Source organism: Platalea leucorodia (assembly GCF_965183815.1).
Source record: "Platalea leucorodia genome assembly, chromosome: 5".
Lineage (NCBI taxonomy): Eukaryota > Metazoa > Chordata > Aves > Pelecaniformes > Threskiornithidae > Platalea > Platalea leucorodia.
In genome coordinates, this window is record NC_138827.1 from 94,326,492 (window position 1) to 94,349,492 (window position 23,001).

Below are 23,001 nucleotides of genomic sequence, written 5' to 3' on the forward strand. Positions count from 1 at the left end.
ATTCAGTGACAGGTTTATTGCTTGTTTATCTCAGAAATATTTGCTACAATGGACATCATAGAAAATTGCAAGAAACCGAAATATTGAATGTGTTTTGAATTGCATTATATGGAATTCGACAGCTTGAGTGGTATTTGATAAAACAATGCTCTCAACTCACATTGTCACATCCAAGAAGGATGCTTGGGTTCACGAGAAAAAGATGCTCGGGTTCACTAGAAAAAGCTGGATCTTATTTGTTTTCTGTCAATATTTTCGTTTGACTAAAGCAAGGCTTGAATCTTCTTGACATCATAATTTCATTGTATCCCAGGATCTGCAGAGAACTGAATAACTCTGCTTGCTTGAACTGCCAGTGTTATTGCTTTAAAAGTTTACAGAAGCAAGGAGTGCACTGTAAATTTGACAATGCTGTAGGATATAGAAATGTCGTATTTAAAAATATCCCTCAAAATGCTTTTTCAAAATGGCAAGATTAGGGACAAAGGTCACATTTTTGACATTATTTACAGTCAAGTTGCTGAGATTACTTATGGAAAAAGCAGCCATGAGACTTATTATACCCACAATCACCCATCATTGTGATATATGCTATGGTGAAAAGATAAGACCAGCTCCAGTGGGGGGAATGACTGAGATGAGAAATGCATGATACTACATGTGGCAGCAATTTAACCTGCAAACTCCCCAAACATGAAGAGTTAAGAGTCAATCTACAGTCTCTCCCTAAATACTGTATTCTCCTCCCCACAGCAGGAGAACTGCAGCTTGCGGGAGCACTAAATCAAGGAAGAGGCAATACAAATGAACAGGAGATTTCAAGAGGTCTTAGAGAAGGTAATTCTGTTTCCCACTAGAAAATGAGATTTCTTACCTGACTCTGGAATATGAAAAAGGAAAACGCTGAATGGTTTGTCCCTGTACTTTAATTCAGTATAATTCACCTTATAATTTCTCTGGCATTCCTGAAAACTGATTTCAACGGGTGCCTAAGCAGCACTGCTACCCAAGCTCTTGAGAAATATCAACAAAGCATACTAATGCAATGCTATGCTAACCAGTGTAATGTCAAAGCTTTTGGTTCAAATTTAAATATACTTTCCCTCCCCTGGATCCTTCTTTACCTCTCCCCCCCATCAAAGATGGGCATCAGCAAATGCACACGTGTGGTGGGTTGACCCTGGCTGGCTGCCAGGTGCCCACCAAAGCTGCTCTATCACTCCACTCCTCAGCTGGACAGGGGAGAGAAAATATAAGGAAAGGCTCGTGGGTCGAGATAAGGGCAGGGAGAGATCATTCACCAGTTACTGTCATGGGCAAAACAGACTCAACTTGGAGAAATTAATTTAATTTATTACCAATAAATGACTCCTCACACTCTTCCCCTGCTCTAGCATAGGGTCCCTTCCACAGGAGACAGTCCTCCACAAACTGAAGGACTATTTGTATCAGGAATAGTGTGGCCAGCAGGCCCAGGGAGGTGATAGTGCCCCTGCACTTGGCACTGGTGAGGCCCCACCTTGAGTACTGTGTTCGGTTTTGGGCTCCTCACTACAAGAAGGACATGGAGGTGCTGGAGCGTGTCCAAAGAAGGGAAATGAAGCTGGTGAAGGCTCTGGAGCACAAGTCTGGTGAGGAGCGGCTGAGGGAGCTGGGGTTGTTTAGCCTGGAGAAGAGGAGGCTGAGGGGAGACCTTATCGCTCTCTAAAACTACCTGAAAGGAGGTTGTAGCGAGGTGGGGGTCGGTCTCTTCTCCCAAGTAACAAGTGATAGGATGAGAGGAAACAGCCTCAAGCTGCGCCAGGGGAGCTTTAGGTTGGATATTAGAAAAAACTTCTTCACCGAAAGGGCAGTCAGGCGTTGGAACAGGCTGCCCAGGGAAGTGGTTGAGTCCCCATCCCTGGAGGTATTTAAAAGACGGGTAGATGTGGTGCTTAGGGACGTGGTTTAGTGGTGGACTTGGCAGTGCTGGGTTAACGGTTGGACTCGATGATCTTAAGGGTCTTTTCCAACCTTAACGATTCTATGATTCTATGAAACGTCTCAAATGTGGGTCCTTCCCATGGGATGCAGTTCTTCACAAACATCTCCGGTGTGGGTCCCTCCCATGGGGCGCAGTCCTGCAGGAACAGACTGCTCCAGCGTGGGTCCCCCGCGGGGTCACCAGCCCTGCCAGCAAACCTGCTCCAGCCTGGGCTCCTCTCTCCACGGGGCCGCAGCTCCTGCCAGGAGCCTGCTCCAGCATGGGCTTCCCACGGGGTCACAGCCTCCTTCGGGCATCCCCCTGCTCCGGCGTGGGGTCCTCCCCAGGCTGCAGGTGGACATCTGCTCCACCGTGGACCTCCATGGGCTGCAGGGGCACAGCCTGCCTCGCCATGGTCTTCTCCAGGGGCTGCAGGGGAATCTCTGCTCCGGCACCTGGAGCACCTCCTCCCCTCCTTCCCCGACCTGGGTGTCTGCAGGGTTGTTCCGCTCACACATTCTCACCCTTCTCTCCAGTTGCAATTTCTGTTGTGCAGCAACTTTTCCCTCTTCTTAACTATGCTGTCCCAGAGGTGCTACCACTGTCACTGATGGGCTCGGCCTCGGCCAGCGGTGGGTCCGTCCTGGAGCCGGCTGGCGTTGGCTCTGTCGGGCACAGGGGAAGCTTCTGGCAGCTTCTCACAGAAGCCACCCCTGTAGCCCCCCCGCTACCAAAACCTGGCCTCGCAAACCCAATACAACACGGTATGTGAATTCCTTAGACAATCACCTGCATTTAAAAGTTACAGATGAGCAAATCCTCTCCCCCATCCACTCTGCGGTGTTTTGAAAAGCTGAACTTCATGGCAGCAAGTCACCCCCAAGAAAGAGCTGCACACTCAAAGGCAGCACAGGGTTCCTATCAGCAGCAACATGTTTGAAGGAAGAGCCGAAGGCAATGCTTCGATACAAAAAAAGCTGAGGCTGAGTGGGGATGTTTAGGCGGGGTGAGTCAAACTCCATTCAAAGTCACAGAATAACAAATTGTAACAGTATCTGACTTGAAAGGAACTTTTTTTTTTACATTATTTTGTTCTGGAACTTGTAATAACCTGACATATCTTAAAATATAAAAATTGAAGTACAAAGAGTCCAATTAAGTAATCCTGAGACTATGAAACAAGCCAGGTGCAGCAAGAAAATTCAAATTAACACTCATCTCAAGCTTCAAATCAAGTGTCAGTTTGTTCCTTTTTATTTTAATTTATTGTAGTCAACATTAGTTAAAGCTGGAGACATTTGTTCTCTTGCTAATGATATACACATAACTCCCACTTACATCCCCTTGCTCCTTCCAATTAAGAACTTCTTCTGAACATTTCAGCTAGAAGGCTTATCTGGCACAGATTATTCACTGTATCATATGGATTCAGGTTCTTATGTCTGCAAGCTCTTTAGAGCAGCAATTTGTTCTTTGTTTAGCATATTTTGCAGTGTACAGTGCTAAATAAGCTTAGGGAGTGCTGTTCACTGAGGCATGTTTGTGCTCAGTGGATTCGGCGTTGCCTTGTGCCTTGTTGTTTCAGTCTGCGCAAAACCTTTCTCCAATGCAATGTATAAAATCCTGGCCACCTGTAAGTCAATCTGTTTCTTAAGGAAATCTTCAGACTAAACACACAAAAATTAGTGAGTCTGAGAAGCACTGCAGTTGGAAATGTAGCACACATTGTATTACCTTGCTATTCCCTAAGTATACAAAACGAGCAACTGCTCACTACTTATCTTCTCTGCACAACTAATTGCCTTCCTTACCACATGGTTTTGACACATCTTGTGTGCGCGCGGGGAATATTTAACACCAACTGAGCAACAAAACAACACCAGTTCCTCGACTTGTTAAATTCAACACAGTTTGTCCAAGTTAACCATGTCATTGCATTATTTCTTTACTTTTCAGTCTTATTGAAATAAACTTTGGGAAGTATAAAGACGGGTTATTATTCCCCTGAGATGCACGGAACAGGCTCCCCCCGTTGATGCAGAACATGTGATATTTTATGAAAGCATCACATCTGTTTTTAGCTCCCAGCTCCGTCCTGTGAACTCTCAGGCTCTCTGGACAAGGGAAACAGATACAGGGTAGATGCTCCCTGCTGCCGTGGAGTCCGTGGGATGGGAGACAGCTACAGAGCTGCCTCTTTTCCCCTTCAGGAGTCTGAGAAGGCCTTACTAGCAAACTGCATTGTCAAGTCAAGCTTATGGTCAAATAAAATAGCACCATCCGACATGGTACGTGTCCTTCCAACACAGACAAATATCAGGTAGCAACTTAGCAAATACCATTACGCTTAGCACCATTAATCTTGACACCTTTTGCTTTCTCCCGTGTCAAGCTAGCGAGTAGCACCATGGCTCTGGACCAGACGGGGCATGGACACTGAGGGATGGCCAAGCCCAGCGGCTGCAACACATGGTCTTGGAATTCATTTTCTATAGAGAGTGGTAAAAATTTTGGTCTTCAAAAATCATATGTCCTCCATGAAAAAGAAATGCTTTCCTCTAAGAAAATATAGGGAATCTCTTCAGTTTTATTTAAATAAAGCTTTCTAATCATTACCGTGTGAAATGGGTAATTAGTAATTTTCACTCTTTATAGATTTTCCCTGAAGGAAAGGGAACTTTAACATAACACATTTTATATCTTGTGTGACACTTGTCCTCCTGACTCATACATCAAAGACTGAGCAAGGGATGTTTAGATAAGACACCATACGTTGTTACAAGGACTGTGTAGCCAAGGGGTGAAAATATTCATGCTCTCAGTTGAGTGATACAGGAGAGGACTTGTAATACCTACAGGGTATAAGACATCTGAACCCAGCCTGAATCCCTAGGATAACTGGAAGGATACTTACACTGAACACTTGATTTCTGAAGTTGCTATACAAGCCAAGCAATCTGTTCAAAACACCAAAGAAGGCTTAAGTGCTTAAGCTATCGACACTTCTTTCTCTGATAGAGATCCATGAAAACCAGAGACAAGAGTATGCTGATGAGATTTCCGCAGAGGGAACAGAACAAAGCCGTTTCACAGAGCTGCAGGGCCAGGCTCCTGCCTTCACTCAGACCAGCAGCAACCTGGAGAAACTTCACCAGCCTGTCCTTCATCGAACAGCATCAAACCTCTCTTTAAACAGCTTTAGCAAAAGGAAATAGTTCAGGTTTCTAGTCTGTTAACTTGATTTTAGTCACACTTACTTGACTGTTAAGCCCTTAATCGCAGCTGATTCTAACTTAGTATAAACTGAAATAGCTTGATTATCATCAGTGCCAATTTATATCATATAAGGCCTTGGTCCACTGACTTTCTTAAAATGATTCTTGATTTACTCTGAAGCTTATTGGGGTGAAATCAGGCCTTGTCTCTTCTTTACATTGAAGCTTCAAGCTGCAAGCCTAATTTTGAAAAGGAGGTTGACAGAAAAGTTCTTCTGTAATATGTAGATTAGAGAGGCAGAAAGTGTGCCAGTTAGCATTCAACTTACCTGCCCTCCCCTCCTGCTGCCTGTCTTGACCCACCATATCATTTAAATAAACAAGAACTGGTTCAGGTTGCATATTTTATCTCACAATTGCTTCTGGTGCTCCAAGATCACATTAAAAGTGATTTTAAACATATATATTGTATATATGTTTATGTGTTCCCTATCTTGCCTGTAGGGATTGATACTTTCCTAAAATTTTACATATGATTGTATATGAATGAAAATAAGAGCAAGTTCAAAGCCCAAGTAGTGTGCTTAGGACTTTGTATTTTAATAAGCATAACAGTCAATTATAAAAATACCTCTCAGTCTCCAGGCCTAAAGGAAGAAAAGGACTGAAATTACAAACTCAAACAGTCAAAACAAGGTAAACAAGAGTTAGAAGGCTTTCCCTGATTTATTTTCAACAAAATTGGATTTTTTTTTCTGTTACTTTCAAATATGGTACATCTCTGTTTTGAAATTGGAAACCTGTATCTCCAAACTTCTATGTATTAAGACATCTCACAAAATATGTTCTAAGTTTTAACCTTAATGTGAGAAAAGGGAACTTAATATTGGTTGTAGTATTAAACTTAGTTCTATATCATACGTATTAAAACACTGAACACTCTCTCTTGAATGTTTTTTTATCTTTTAATCCTACAGAAACACACATGACAAAACACAGATCGAACCAGCTGCCTATTGAGTCAGCCACCTGCAGTACGGGGATGTGAGTGAAAGGCAAGTAAGTACCAGGAAAGGACAAACCCTCTCCTGACTTTACACGACACCATATTATACCCTGCAGCAAGAGATCCAATTACGGTTACTACCATTAGCCAAGGTCAGAAAATTATTGAATACTATTAAAAGATCATCCACAGTATTTACCTCAGCAACCTCCAGCAATCTTGAATTCCACTGGGGGACAATATATTGGCTTAGTTATTGCCGCTTATTTGAGATGGGCCCTAAGCTAAACATATTAAGAAATGTTTGGATCCAAGGATTTGGGTCAACATAGTTTTAATTCACAGTAGTTCTTTCATGTCAGAAAGTGTCTTATTTCCTTCTCTCGGGCATCTGGCTGAGCACATGTAACGCATGATGAGCACACCTGACTAAAAGCCCACCAAACAGTATCATTAACCTCGGCTGAATACACCTACTGCCTCAGGAATGCAGACCATCGTGGAAATGAATACATGAGGCTAGTTTTACAAAAGGATTGCACGCATTTATGGTTGCTAATAATATATGTATCTCTGCAAGGGAAGTTGAGTTTCAAATGCATCTCACTAAGTGCAACAAGCATGTTCAAATCCGTATGTTGACCCAGTGCCAGCTTATAGGGTAGCCCATCTCCATCCCTCCTGTAGAGCCTGCATCGACTGAGTTTTCCATGTGAGGGCGGACCCGACAGCATGTTTGCACAGAGCCACAGAACTATACTAACTAAATTGTCGGTGCAAAAGAGCTAAAACTAGAGTTGACGCTATCAGCAGAAGGCCACAGGTAAAAGCGTTGCAAGGATATTTTAATTATTTTGAAGAGCAAGTATTACAAATTTAGAGTCAAAGATTTAAGGAGATATATGCATGTTAGGGTATAAAACTCACAGGCACAGAGGTTAGCTCTGGTAATGAAAAACATTTGGCATATAATTGTGATCAGCAATAGTGCTGTCAACAGCTCTGTATTTGGTTATTTTAATTTTAAAACTTTTTTTCCTGGCTGCATTGTGTACACACCTATTGAGTGCCACTGGGGACATGGTGGGTAAGAAGCTGCAAGCTGTGTTGGGCTTTCCTTTCCATGGCTTACAGTTTGTCCCACCCGGCAGTACAGAGTTGTGAGGGACACAGTCCTTGGCTCAAATATCAGCAACACCTGTAGCCAATAACGGGCAGAGAAGACGGTCACAGCATCCTTCTTAGAAAGGCCTGATGTTGTTACATATGAGATGGGCCAACATGATACCCATCATGCCTTAACTCACTCTGCCCTTAAACCACTGTGAGCTCTAGGAGTGCTGGAATTGACCTTCTGCCTTGCCCATCCTCTGCAGGCAGTAGAGACACAGCGCACATGGATAAACGGTGAGCATCTTTCCAGTCTTGTCCCATCACAATAGGATGTAATCGTTATTCTGAATAGTGCATTTTTCAAGAAAGCACCTATGCCCTCTGCTTATGCAAATGGCAGAACATGGAGTACGTATTTACCATTTGGAAGGAAGAAGAATATTGTGCATGAGTCTCTGCTGAAGAAGTAACTTTGAGCTATGAAGAACAGTGTGAAAAAATTTTAAATGTGCTTACTGTAAGCCTGACCTTTTTTGAAGTTTAAAGAGTTGGTACTATTCCTCTATTAATATAATTTCAAAAATTATCTCACAGTCTTGAAATACTTAAAGGATTTATTTTTTAATCAATCTTAATGTGTAAATGAATTAACTAGTATAATTGCTCATTTCAGAAAGTTAATTCTGTACTCAAAAGAAGAGATGCTGTAATTTTGGTGCCACATAAACTATTCTTTATAGATAAAAAAAGTAGATTTAATTGTCAAATTCGCATTAGCAAAGTTTTGGCAGGTGAAGAATACTTTGATCTGTGCATAATTACAAATCTTTACCTTGGCATGGTAGGTTAGGCTTGCATTTCTGCAGCTAGCAACTCCCTGTCGAACACGTCTTTGTAATTTCTGGAGAGGTGAAGGCTTACTGGTTAAGACTTTCGAAGGAACTGGTGACATGGTGTCTGAAAGTTTACAGTGTCCTACTTAATGGGACCTGTGTTTCAAGATTTCCAACATTTCTGTAAATAAAGTACCTGAAGTTGAATGCTCAAAGCAATAAACCTGCAGTCACTAGTCAATTGAAAATCAGAAGAACTAAGCAATGGTAAATCAAAAAGCTTAATTTAGTTGCTAAACAGTAGTCATAAAACTGGTGAATGCAAAAAAAAACGTAATTACTTTGAATCACATAGCCTCCATCAAAGGAGGTTCCCGGGTCACTTAGGACTGAGTTTGAAAGGAAACAAGAGTTTCTGCACCAGAAGGAAACAGGAACCCAATGACACCCGCGGTGTCGGACGCCCTCAAGGACAGTAAGTGAGCGAAGGTTGCAAGACAGCCCTCTTCAATGAGTTATGTTATCTTCCTAAAATTCATTCATATGGCATACAAGCACTGGGATAGTCCAAGACAAAGGCACATGGGGAGGGAAGCATATTTAAAACGTCTAGGTTTAAACAATGCCACGTTCAAAAATAATTCACTGCCTTGTATAGGTGTGGCGTGCTGATTTCTGGGCACGTTTAGCTGTATGTCCTTTAGCACACATAGTGAATTTTGCACTTCAGAATACCATGTTAGCAGCCAATCTGGGAGGCTGTGAGCCAGCTCCTGCAATAATTCAGCTTGTGCTGTTATCCAGACATAAATCAAACCCTCTGCGTCCTGCTGAGACAGCAAGACCTGAGCTTTTGCTGAATTCCTACACTGATAAAAAAAAAGCCTTGACAATGTAGTTGATGTGGTACTCAAAGGAAAGCTTGAAGTCGCAGATGAAACTGAGATTACAAGGTGGTTGGAAAGTAAATAACAATCCCATCAAAGAGAACCACACATGGAAGGGGGTTAGGAGGAACCTGCTGCTTAGGCAGTGACAACCAGCGTGATTCAGTATCACAAGACGATCCAATTTACAAAGACAAAACATGAGAGAAAACTCCTATCCAACCCACAGAAACAGCAGGAGAAACAGGTATAAGATACTAGTTGATAACTAAAAAATGTTTGAATGAAAATAGCTATAAGAATAAACACAGGACGTTAGCTTGATTCTTGTCTAGCTTAGACAGATGTACATCAGGAAAAAGTCCATGGAGGTTCCTGGAGTCTAAGGGATGTAAAAGACATGAATGAAATAAGACACAAACACTTGCAGCGTCAGATTCTGTCACCTTAACCTATATGGGGTATGTACTTTTCTGTCTGAGATATGTATCTAATCAGTGCCACTGAAGTTTCTACTTAGTGGAATAAGGCAATAGATAGATTGGCTAAAGTTAAAAGCATCACCTTGTGTAGCTTTAGTAAAGCTGTTCCGGAATTTTCTCTTGACTACTTTAGAGGAGACTGCACTTTCCACAAGAAAAATCAGAATTTTTGAAGGAAAATGCCAATATCATTCTTAAAAAAAAAGCAGATTTCCTTTAGGATAACAGAAAATGTTTAATTTCTGGGGATAATTTACACAAATCTAACGCACGCACACACGTGCCCACACACCCCTTCTTACTGAGCCAGAAGGCTTTTGTTTGTACCCTCAAGCATGGTGTGTTTAAGCTCACAAAGAGCACTGTGGTTCACCTGCTGAGTACCCCCAGCTCCTCTATCTCGTGTACCAGGTAGAGTCTGGGGTTGCTTCCCTCCAGAGACAGCACTTCAGGGGCTGGCAGCTGTGTCACCTGGTGCTCCACGCATCCCACAGGGTAGCAGGGGAACATGAGCCATATAAACGATGACTCTCTGAAGGCATTGCAGCAAAAATGGGAAGAAAGTAAATTCAGTTTAAGATGAGATATTTTCAATATTTCTAAGTAAAAAAAATAGTTTTAGTTGAAAATAAAATGTCAAAATAACTAATTGAATTTCCCAGGATGGAAATACCCATTCTGTCCCAGTCTAATACTTAAATCTGAAAGGAATTCTGCATTGCACCTCATGGAGTCACTTGATTCAAGCATTTGTCTTTCAAGAAAGATCTTTGATAAACAGGTATATTTGAACCTACTTACAAAGCAATACAAACAAAAGTATTTTCATTAAGAGTCAAATCTTGCTCTTTTTGACTAGGACTGCAATTTATGCTGTAAAACTTTGCAAGAAGTTGGGAAGTAAATATTATTTCAGAAAACTGTTTCAATACACTATGCAGTACATAATACACTGGCTGTGAAAACAGATTGGTAAGATTTTGGAGAGCCATGTCCCATGCGCATACATCACCAAAGACACATAGGAGCCTTCTGAACAGTTACACGTTGGTTTGGGATTCAGTGTGAGAAACCGCTACCCTGAAACACGATCATATTGTGAGTTATCTTTGCCAAAACTCATAAATTCAAGCAAAGGGAAAACATATTGGGTGTCTGGAAACAGTGGAGGTAATTTTTCCCTTCAGACCTGCTAGAGATTTTCACTATAATGAAAAACTCTAAGGTATTATTATAGAAATAAGTTGGGAAAGTGTTTCCCAGCCAAAATTACTTGGATCTGCTTTGCACACTAGAAAAAATACCCATTGAAATCATAAAAACTCTCTGGATTTACACTGTTAGCTTCCCACAAAGCCAGCTGTTGATACCAAATTATCTTAAATGCTTCACGATGATCCCAGCTCATTTCCTATCTGGGTCAAACGAGGCCCTAAAAGCAAAAGCAGACAGGCAAGCTCAGAGGCGCAAGAACAGAAGTAAGTAGAAATGAAATGCTAGCAGAGCCATTCACAGCAATTAGAGCTCGACGAGTGCTTACAGACTCCCTAGAAAAGAAAAATATCTGGTATCGGAGTATCTACCCTTGAATGTCCCTGCCTCCAGGGGTGCCGAGCAAAAGACATATTTACACTGCAGAGTTTTGCATAGCTCTGTTGACAGTGTGAAGCAGAATATTTTCCATGTGAAAGATTTAGCCAGTTCTTTGGCAGCTTGGTTTTTAACCAGAAAACACTTATTCCATAAAGGCAAAACATCTAGTGATTTAACTGAAATTTTCAGTAAGACACACTTTATCTAAAGATCAAAACTGTAAACTCACGGAGCAAAACAGCGTACATCATCTCTTTTAGTGTACATCATCTATTATAGCTATAGAATTAAATGAGCAAGAGGGCCAAAAGTGTGTATATATATATAGAACAAAACTAGGGTTTTCCAGCTGGGGGACTGGGACTAAACCAAATATCAAAACCTCAGAATTTTTAACACAGACTAGAAATTCGGGTTTGCAGACAGCTCAAAACTATAGCTTTGATTCGAGGCTATCCCACATTCACTGTGAGTAAGTGGACAAAATAAGCACAACTCAAAAACACCTGGGGAAGTTGACCATAGCTATTTATAAAATAAATCTATCTGCATATGCCTACACAGCTTTTTGCAAAGATAGTTTTTCTCTTTGTATGTTTACACGCACACAAGTCCGTGAGAGAAACGTAGATTCTTCTAGGGATGCAACAATATTCAAAATAGGACATTTGAGAGGTTGCCATGACTGAACCAGCAGGAGGTAGATTCACTATTCATTCTCGGTCTTGCAGGGTAGGGAATTATATCAACACTGTAAAACAACATAAGACATAATTTCTCTCTCTCTTCTCCCCAGGATTGTGTTCAAGCAGAATCAGGCAACCATGAGAGACACAGGAGACCTGTCCTTCCCAGGGTGTGTATTATGTTTAATTGCTGAAGGCATGAAGCATTTTAGGTTTGTCAATAAAATCCCTATTTAGTTAACCCCAATCTCCTCAGATCTCTTGTTACAGGCAGCCTTCTGCTCTTAACATCTGGGCAGGCAAAGCCTCCAATTACACTGCTGCATTTGGTAGCTTAATAGACCTAGATAAGGGTCCCCGGTATATCCATTTCCCTTGGTAACTGCTTATCTCTGGCTAGTCCGATGATACGCAGCCTTTATGTCACAGCGAGGCACGTAATCATGTGGCAGGCCATGCAGCATGTGTGCATATTCACATTAAATCCAAAGCTTTCCGTGACCTTTCCTCCTCTCTGGCTGGGACTTACATCTGTCACAGCTACACTTTGTAATCGATGTGGAAGGGGCAGGGGGAAAGGGAGAGAGCAACCCAAGATCGCGGCCAGGAGCAGGCTCGCACCACTCGAGCTCTTCTCCCCTGCGTGCAGCCTGCTCCTTGCCGGCATCTTCGGGGAAGAGGGCAGGAGCGGGGAGGAGCAGGCAGGAGGCTGCTGAGCTGGCTGCGGACCAGGCGGCAGGCACCCGCCAGCTACTCCTGGAGGCCCCAGGGAACGGAGCCTGGCGCGCACGTTGCAAATCATCAAAACTCCTCCAAATCGTGACTTGAGGCTCCTTCCAAAACAAAGATCTATCAGTCAAATAGCTGCACAGCAAGATTTCTCGTTAATATGTCCCTAACTGGATGATATAGAAGAAAACCTGTAAAAATCAGTTCTCAGCACACAGTTGTCTCCTCTGCACTGAGATGAATCTATGACCATTTTCTGCTAAGCCTTGCTATGCACAACTGCAATCTACCACAAACTTCTCATAGTTCAGTCTCTGGCGTTTGTCGACTTGAACATTTGACACCCATTTCTTTTTGTTGCACCACATTTTGTATTGTGCCATGCTGAGGTTTCCTTCTTGAATCTCTTTCAAAATACAGGCAGACTTTTTTCCTTCCTTTTCATTTTTAGTTCCCTCTGCAGCCAGTGTCTTTAAAAGTTTTTAGACATTGCTTAGGATTTAATATTTTCATGTTGAAAGACTGACAGGGAATTTGCTGAGATTCTGTAGCAACATGGACTGATTTTCCTGCTTTTTTTTAAAGGCCACAGAATATCATTGCCCTCTGTTTTTCTCAGTCCATCTGCCAGCTAATTTGCAGGCACTAGTAAAATCATCTTTTCTATTCTCTCTACTCCTTAGTTTTCTTCTGCTTTTTCACCAAGTTCTGTGACAATGAACAAGGGCAGATCAGCTACAAAAATTCCTCTTAAAGCTTTTATTTTAACCTTCAAGTCTCATGTTTGTCGCTTTATGTGCCAAAGACATGAGAAAGCGAAAGCCAGCAGTTTGTCAAAGCATGCTCTCCAGGGATTTGGGTTCTGTTTCAGCTGCCACCGTGTCACCATATATACCTACTGATGTAACTTCTGCTGCGCAGCAACAAATGGTAAATAATTCCTCTCTTGGAGCGCACTTCTGCCTGTGTCGGTGTCAGGGCTTTTGATCAATAAACCATTGAGGCGTCTTCCAGCAGGAATATTCTTCCAACTGTTGCTCAGCAACAACACGCTGCTTGCACTATTTCCTTGTTTTCAGTGCTATATATGAGCTTTTTACTTTTATTCTCTCTTCAAGCAATATCTTCTCTAGCTTGCTATGCAGCTACTGCTCGCTGTTTATCCACATCTCCCGTTCTTGAAAAGGCTCACTGGTTTCCTATTGGTATAAACTAGGTTTAATCAAAGTAATAGGTCACTATCTGTATCGCTCCAAGCAAGGGTTTCAGTTTTCTGTGGCACTGGCACCTAATAGAGCCATTTCTTCACATTAGGCCCAACGTTTACTTCTTCTAACGTAATTCTTTGGGTTGACTGAGTCCTTTTGAACTCACAGCCCCTGTATTTTTTAATTATGATGTTACATTTTGCCGGGCTGCTCCAGAGTCCAAGGATGGCACTTACAGTAACCGACTGCTGCCAGGAAATCCAGTGTTTTGCACACTTCTTTATTTTCGAATCTCCCTTCGGCAAATGAAATCCAAACCAGACATTTCCACCACTGCTTCATGGAAGTGCCATCATCCATCCTACTTGGTGAAACTCGTGACTTTATGCTGTCTTTATCCACGCTGCTGTAGATTCTACTTCGAGTACCCTAGATGCACTGCTATGCTGGTAAATGATGTCCTTAAACCCATGCAGATCATAGTGTTTCACACATTATTAGCATTAGTGATATGCTAATATCAGTAAAGCCTAAGCACTGCTGGCCCACTGCTTTCTCTGTTCTCCTCACCTCTCCCCAGCTTCTGCTGTGAACCAACCCATTCAGATGGTTTTCTTGTCTGTTTTCTCGTGCCTGACATTACCAGAGCTGCTCTTGATTTCCACGTTATTAAAAATGCAAATGCAGACAAGTATGTGCTCTTGACAATACATTTATAGATAGCTCTGTTTTTGCGAAGTCCTGGTGTTTAAAGGCACTGGATGCGCACACCAGACAATCTGTTCTTCTTCTCTTCGGATGGTTTTTACACACTCTACCCACACTGGGATTTTCTTTTCCCACAAAGTTTCAAGCAGATTTCAGGCCTGTCTATTATATAGACAGCTGATAGCACTTCATTTGCGCAGTCTGTGGAATAGATGTCCTTACTGTCAGATTTGCAGAAGAGTGCAAGCAATACTAACGTTGCCATGAGGAATAGACTTTTCTAATATTGCCTTAGTAATTCAGTTTATTGAGTCCTTATGTCAATTCCATATTTTAGGGTTTTCCCTACGAATGTGCAAACATTAACCTAACACTACACGTAGTTCATTGCTTTTCTTTCCTGTATTCTCTCTTCTACCTCAAAACAACACACTTGTCACGTTTATTAAACCGTTCTCCTTGACTTATGCTCCCGCCGTATGCACTGAACGTTACGGATGCTTTAGCTTGCCTCTGCAACACACTGTGAAAACTGTTTGAGGCTCACATTCTGCATGTCTTTTCCAGTGCTGCACCATGCTTTTGCAGTGCCTGATTATGCCCTTGGCACGTGCTTTTCTTCTGATGGTGTATCCAGCTGAATAACATTCTAAATTATAAATTCACACACGAATAAAAAAACAAGTTTTGAGAGGATTGAAGATATTTCCAAATTCATAAGGAATTTGGCAGCAGTTTTAGGTGGGGAAAAAAAATAATCAGGCTACAAACATTAGAACACTAGCCCACATCTGACTAGGCAACATTTTTAACGCCCCCTTTCATTTCAAAATGCTGGATTACATTATGTTACACAGTGATGTTAGATACATCGTGAATGTCACAGTCAACTAGCAAAAAGTCAGGGCTATTCCCTTCACTGAATTTAATTCCCACATACAAAGACTTCCCCTCCCGCCTTGCTGACGCAGCACTCTTCACAGCTTTGCTATACCGTCGCTTTCTCTGTGGCACCTTTCATTTGAAGATATCAAAGCAAGCTACAGACACGTGCTAATAACAGACCATTCTTAGAATACTTATGAGGTAAGAAATTATTATAACCTCCGATTTATTGATGAGAAAACGGAATTAGAAATTTATTAAGCTGAGTTAGTAATTGATTAGAGGTCACAGATGTTGGACTTAACCCCCAAACGCCTGGCTCCCAGCCCCGTGCGTTACTCACAAATAACGCACGCACACTTCGCAACAAAGGTCTCCGATTCAACTTTGTGTTTTTGCACATGACGCCAATACAACCGCAGGTAGACTAGAGGAAGGTATTACTCCCACGCCCCAGTACAATTCGTTATATTACACTGCTACCCTTATTACAACAAAGTGGTGTCATTAAAGCTAATCCTACAGAGCCCCACAGGAGCGTGCGACCAGAATGAAAGCAGCAGGGCACAGTTCATGAGCCACCAGAGGAGCACTTTACCGCAGCTTGCTTTCAGGAGTAAAAGCCTCATTTTAAATAAAACAAAAACTTTTACTTTGATAAATGCTGGCTGCTTCAAAAAGATATTCTGTTCTCACATCTCCCCAGCTAAATGCCACCACAGCTGTAAGGGCCAACCACGTGTGTAGTCAGGCTGGGAATTATCCACACAAATAAAGAGCACAGCTTGAAACATTGACTTTTTCCTGATCAAAAGGGTCGGGGAGACAACTGGACAGTTTGGATCAGGCAAAGGGTAGGGCTTTTATTATGTTCAAAGAGCACTCCAGTGAATAGAATAGCCAATGTGGCCCTGGTGGCAGGGATACGTTCTAACACTCTCCTCATCCCACACAAGTTACTTAAAAGCTTGGCTTTGGGTCTGTTTAGGGTTTGGGTTTTTTCCATTTTTCTTTTTGTTGAAGAACTTCTGTAGGGAAAACGTGAAATACAATCAATCCTTTCACTAGCTTTTTAATAGCATTGCCTGTCTAAGCTGCCTCCCCCACATGCCAAATAATAAATTGCAAATATTATCAGAGAAACCTTGTCACGTAAAAAAAAGTCTTCATTATACCTGTACTAAGGAAATATGTGCTTTAATTTCATTAAAGTACAATTTTTACTTTTCTATATGTTTTCATATTAATTTTCTTCATATATTTCAGGCTGAAGTGAAAAAAGAATACAGAAAAAACCCTTTGCATCCTGTTTTCACCTGGTTTCACCCACTAGTTATTTTCAACTACATATGCTGAAATGAAAGATTTAACATGAAAAAATTATGCACGAAAACTTTAAAATCATGAAATATTCACACTATTTCACTTTGTAAAGCTGTTCTTTTTAACAAAACCTAAAGGATTTGAGGATTTCAGCCACATAAGGCAGAATGTTCATCAGAAAGATGTTTCTCTTAATAGCCATATATGCCAGTCTAAACAGAAAACAATCTGACATGGAGCTATGTGACAGCTAAGCAATATATCGCAAATAAATATATTCCATCAACATTATGAATTTTGCAGTTTATTTTCATTCTAAACAGAAGTACTGCGGCAATAACAGCAATGGCCTTGGTCTCAATTTCTTACACAGCAATCCAGAAGGACAGAGTTCCACCTTGCTCTCCGATTGCTGTCTATCTTGTCATCTTATATCATATATAGTATAAAATAGATTTACTAATGTTATAATAATATGATGGGACAGAGACCTGTTATATCGAACTAAAAAAGAATCGGAGATCTTCTTTAGTCCTCCTACCTCAAACAAGTTTGATTTTCAGAGTTACGGTGTTTTGATTGTAATCAGTTTGCAGAAGAAAACTTTATAAAACCAAAATACAGTAGCATCACTTGTACAACAGATGAAACAATAAGGTAGTATAAAATTATATTGAAACTGCAAAAAGTATATCCTTCTTGGGTGGTACGTTTTGGTTTCTAAATATCAGGCAGAAATTACAAAGATATTATTTTCTTTAACTGATCTCATAGAATTGCCTGTAAGAACTGCTATGAAGTTAATATTTCGTAATTGTTTCACCTGAATATAAAAGCTATGAAACATTATCGTCACTGCAGGCTTATCTGCTTTGTCTGCAAATGTAAATGAGTGTCTGGGTATATAAAAAAATCTCCAACCTGTTGCCAATATTGGAAACCTACAGAGCAGTAACAGCCATTGGCTATACAAGAGATTTTTGGAACAATACCTGTGATATTATGACTAAAAGCTGATAAGGACCTAATTTCATTGAAGCGAACAGCAAGACTCCCCTGCGACCTGAGCGGCAGTTGTACCGAGTCCTCTGTTGCATTATCTGGCATTTCTTAACAGCAGTAGGATTCTGAATCTTGTTAAAATACATGGCTTCAAACTACTAACCTCCAGTAAAGCATTAATTTGAATATTCATGAGGCCCATAATTACTCAGTAAAAAAAAAAAAAAAAAAAAAAGAGTCCTACAAAGCACATTCTATGAACATATTTGTGCATTTATATTTTTTAATTTTAAAAAGGTTTATTTGCCCTCATTGTAAAGCTTATTCCCCCAAGACACCAGCTGGAAAGGGGTAGAGTAGTATATGAAACAACACTGAACTCTTCTCCTTTATCTGATGTGATCAAAAAGTAGTGACTGTGCCTGTAGTGTAAGGAAGAGTGTTTTAACATCTATGAAATTTCTCACCAGCATGTTGTTTGAAGGATGTTTCTGAAATGGATCCTCCTCATTTGAAGCCTGAAACTCATTCTTTGATGGGATAGGCCTGAATACAAAACCGTGATGAAATTTTTGTTCATATTTTGAAGGCCCAGATCCATATTCTAAGGAGTTTGAGGCCATGTCTTTTTTTTTCCCCAGCAACAGCTCTCCTTTTCTCGCTCTTCCATCAAATACCATTGTAGCCTGTATATTCAGAGTCTAAGAGATGAGGGAGGAAGAGGGAATTTTTTTTGTTTTAAATATCACAATGCAATACTTGTAGATTAAATCATGGAAAAAACATTCCAAAAGAAGATTACAATCTGATGCAGATGGGAAAGCAGCACAGCCAGGCAGGGTGAGGAATGTTATCAGAAACGCCTATTTGTGTCTCACGGTCCAGAGTGCAAGAGTAGAAACATGTTTCCTTGAAACACACAGAAATCAGAATTCTTTCTGAGATACGATAATGCTGGAAGACTCCACCAAACAAGAAGCTGCTTTCGAGCAAATCAGGGCCAGATTTTCCAAGCAGAGCATCCAGTCCTGAATGCCTGAGAGGTTAAACCCAAAACCTTTGGGAACAGATAGGAGAAGGGAGACGTAAGGACTTGTGCAGGCAGGGGACTGGCCTAAAACATAGTGCTCAGATGGAATTTGGTAACAGAGTGGATACAAGGGTAATGAAGACAGACATACGATATGAAGGCAACAATTAAGAGGAAGTATGATAGAATAGGAATTTGGGGAAAATGAGAAGAATACAAAGTGCTTTGTTTTGCCCAGTTGAATTTCATGGAGTCACAGGCCATCCAGTGTGATTTACTAACAGGCTGCTGAAGGCACTCGAATCTCAAAATGTCTCTCCCAAGTTGTTATGAAATAATAGCTGGTAGTAAACAATGAACAGTGCTCACATGTTTCTAATTAAATGTATGCATGACACTCTAATCTAGTTATACATATTCTACTCAATATAGAGCTTCGATAGACGCTGACCTGTAATAAAGAGTACTGAAAATGGACGTATGCACTAAGAAACTCTACAGGCAAACATAACCTGTAAACGCCACGCGTAGCAGAAGACATTGTTTTAAAACTGGGTGTGTCAGCCTGATGGTATGATGGGTTTATATGTTCAAAATATTGAAATATTGCAATATTTCTTTCCCTCACATGTGTCCTTCAACACTCTCACACCAATATGGGCTAATCAGCCACAGATCTTCAGCTGGCACATACTGGCATAAATTCATTGACCTCAAGCCAGTGCCTGAAGACTGTTTTTCAGCTGTGTACAATCTCCCACTCTACTTACCACCTGCTGAGGAGCAGGGAGAAAGCATCACCTTCTCATACAGCCACAGTTTCTGTTTCTCCTCTAATTAAGTCCTTATGTGCATTTTCACATACGGGTAGCACTGATTATTACGCGAAGCACTTTCAATGGTGTTACACACACAGTACTCCCTATGACATTGGCAAATGTCTCTCTCTGCTCCCCCCTTACTGATAGGAAAGGGTAAGAATTAAGCATAATGCGCTATCTTGGCTATAAATTAAGTCCAAACTAGCAGGAGGTGGGACTGGAAGCCAGAAATACCTAGTTCCTTGTTCCCATCCACACAGCAGACCACATTATCACCTCAGGGAAAAGAAAATTTCGATCTTAATGCATTAAGTGAAGGCTGAATCTAGTCCATCACATCAGTGAAAACATTTAGGGAAAAACAGTACCTGTTTGCCATATTAAGCAATATCTTTGTGCAAAATTCACAATTGCTAGCATTTCCCTTAGCTTTCAGTACACAGTTTCTATGAGTGTTGTTCTTTTCTCCAGATAAATATTGATAGTTCGTGGCTGACTGTTTGGATCGCAGCAGTACATTTTAGCTGCAGGATTTAGGCTGGAGTCTGTTTCGGGGGTGTGCATGCCTAGAACTAATAACAGAGGTTGGCCCTGGGAATAAACACACTTCTGAGCATACAAAACCTGACAGATTTTGTTTGACTCTGACTGTATTAGATAAAATTGTGAGTTCCAACTAAACCTACCTTCTCTGCCCACAAGCTAGAGGACAACTGAAATCATTTTAATAGCGGTGGGACCATGATGTGGCCTGCTGAGTGCGTGCAAGCCGAGAAGGCAGGTTTTGTTGCAGGCTGAACAACCTGAAAACGGCCACCTCTCACCATCAGAGCGCCGAGCTGCAAGGCATCAACAGGAGGGAGCGTAGAGAGCTTCTCATCGTGGTCCTGAGATTAGCTCTGAGGCTGGGGGAGAACTCACTGCTCTTCACAACTTTTATTCCTCTCACACTTTTTTTATTTTTCAAAATAAAGGGATGTAATGAATGAAAGGCATCAGTGGATAGACTGAAACCTGCTCAAGCCGTAGTCACTGCTTTTAGCATGTCAATGGGCTTTTTACTTTGAAAAAAACAAATCAAAACACAAGTATAATATAAGATGAAGGAAATTACATAATTGTAATAATGTGTAAAATTCAAGGTAGACTTATCATCTTAAATTTGCCATAGACAAATGGTCACCACAAATTAGGGCAACACATTACAGCATAGGGATGCAGAAGTCAGACCAAAGAGATGGCACAGGAGAGTTGCTACTCTCTAGGAGGTCTTTGCAGCCTTTTTGGTGGAGAAAATCTCAACAGCAAGCCGCAGTGTAGGCAAGACAGGAGAGGTTGGCTGGAGTGGGCTGTGGGCAGCTCATGCAACGGGGTTCACGCAGGCGTGGATGAAGCCTTGCTACCCAGGAGAGCAGGCAACAGGGCTCTGGGGTCCCACAGTCACTATCTGTGTGTAAGGAGATGTTACTGGAGATGAGAAATATCTGCTCAAGGAGTCATCAGAGATGAGGACTTCAGATGACTATTGGTACGTTCTGGGAAGGGAGTCCGGTTATTCTCTAATGCCCTGTTACCTTGCTGCTGTCCTTTCCTCACATTAATCAAGTACTGTTTCATGAATTATTTGACTTGTTATTTAGGAGTGAAGAAGTACAGTTCATTGGGCAAAGTTTAATATTTGTGACTTTTGTGTGAGAAGCCAAACCGGTGTTCATTAGTGACCCCTGAGCTCAGCCCTTGCAGCCACCAGTGCCAAATCCACCTGCTTCCAGCACTTCCCAGCATCAGTCCCAGCAATACGAGTACTCAAAAAAAAGAGGCAGCTCTATTATCAACACACAGGAACAAACTTCTTCCTCAGAAGACACCCTACATGAATGTCAAAGAGATGGCATGCGTTTCCTTGGCTCTCTCACCTTTTCTTGTTTCAGTATTTGTTACACTAGCATGCTGAGTACTTGACATTGGTGTGTTTATCCTGTTACACAACTGTTCAACATCTGTGAGCATTTTCTGGTCATGTATCCATAGTACAGCTATAAAAACTCCTTGTGAATCTCAGTCATCATTTGAAAACATTAACTAAAAATAAATCTAGAATACAATCTCAATGAATTCAAATCATATGTATAGCAAAAACAATTATTTTACAGCATATGGCATTTACGTTTATCTTTCAGGTGACATTACAGTAGTTTATACGTTCACTAGAGTGAACAAATTTTTCCTAGTATCCTCAATAGTAAAACAAGCATCTCTGATTAGATGACCTCAGCTACCCACAGCTCTCATACGCTAAATATAAAGCAATACAGAGTGATCCCACAGAGGCTGAGTAGGATTTTAATTACAAGTTTGGTATATTTGTCTGGATTTCTTTCTTGTGTAAATCCACTGAATTCAGGGACATGCTTCTACATGACGACATGTTTCTATTTAGGATGCTGTAAAATTCCTCCTGCACTTTTGCTCTGGAGAATCTTAAAAATCACAAAAGGCTGTGATATTGTGATGAATAGATAAACACCTTCAAAATGTACATCATTACGAGTATTGCCTCTCAACAACTATATTTTTATGACAGAAGATATATATTCAGTAAATTCAGTAAATATTCATTCTTACCACAAGACTGCTGTCCAGAGAAAGTCTTTTCCCATATTCCCTTTTCTGTAGCTGTCTCTTTCTCTCCATAGCTGAGGTTATTTGTTTTCCTTTTGATCAACTAGAAATGTCAGACTGTTTCCAGAATCACTGGGGGAAAAAAAAAAAAAATATTAAATGCACATTTCAATATCCTACTTAACAGTTTCTGTCTTTCATCATTAACTTTGTAATAACCCAGCAGCTAATGACTTTGTGTCTGTAGTAGGCTGTGTTCCAGGAACAAGTTTTCTGTGCCAAAAAAGCTACACTCTCCAGACACAAATATTACCAATATGCTTGGGTCACTTCTCAGAGAGAGAGGGGAGAGAAAAAAAAAAAAAAAAAAAAAAAATCTTCTACTACTGTCGTTATCAATACACCCCATGTTTTCATGGTCTCTTTTGAACCAGACTGGGAGCTGGATTTGCAGAGCCAATGAACTACCTGGGGCCGGGGAGGGGGAGGCGAGGAGGAAACAACTCGTTTCACATTAATTGCACTCCTCAGTAAGCCCTGCTTGTTGGCACATCCCTGCTGCTACTATGATGCACAAATTTTGGACCTAGTCCTGAAGAGTTCTAAAAGCTTTCAACTGCCATTTCCTTCACGAGAGATGAATGCCCTCAGCACTTTCCTTACATTTTTAAGGTCAAAGATTCTGCTGTGATAATCAGACAGTCCCACTGCCTGTACAGAATGGCCGGGGAACTTCACCCTGTAAAGCTCTCACAGAGGGAAGTAGTCTTTCCAGTTTTGTAGGGTTGGGTTATTCCTAGCTGATAGTTTCTACTAAAACCAAGCCACAGCTTACAAGTAATAACTACCAGCTCTCTCTTTTCCTACATGTTCCTGATGATATCTGTATTTGAAA

General features: G+C 41.1%; 1 protein-coding gene across 1 annotated transcript in view; it reads right to left on the reverse strand.

Moving 5' to 3' along the window:
• NCKAP5 (NCK associated protein 5) overlaps positions 1–22,178 on the reverse strand; it is a gene marked incomplete at both ends in the record, with an annotated part of 383,473 nt that extends 361,295 nt beyond the window's left edge. Inside the window, one exon of the mRNA XM_082314721.1 lies at positions 22,110–22,178. Within this exon, the coding sequence (XP_082170847.1) occupies positions 22,110–22,178 (69 nt within the window). The remainder of the gene's footprint in view (positions 1–22,109) is intronic.
• Positions 22,179–23,001: the final 823 nt, after the last annotated feature.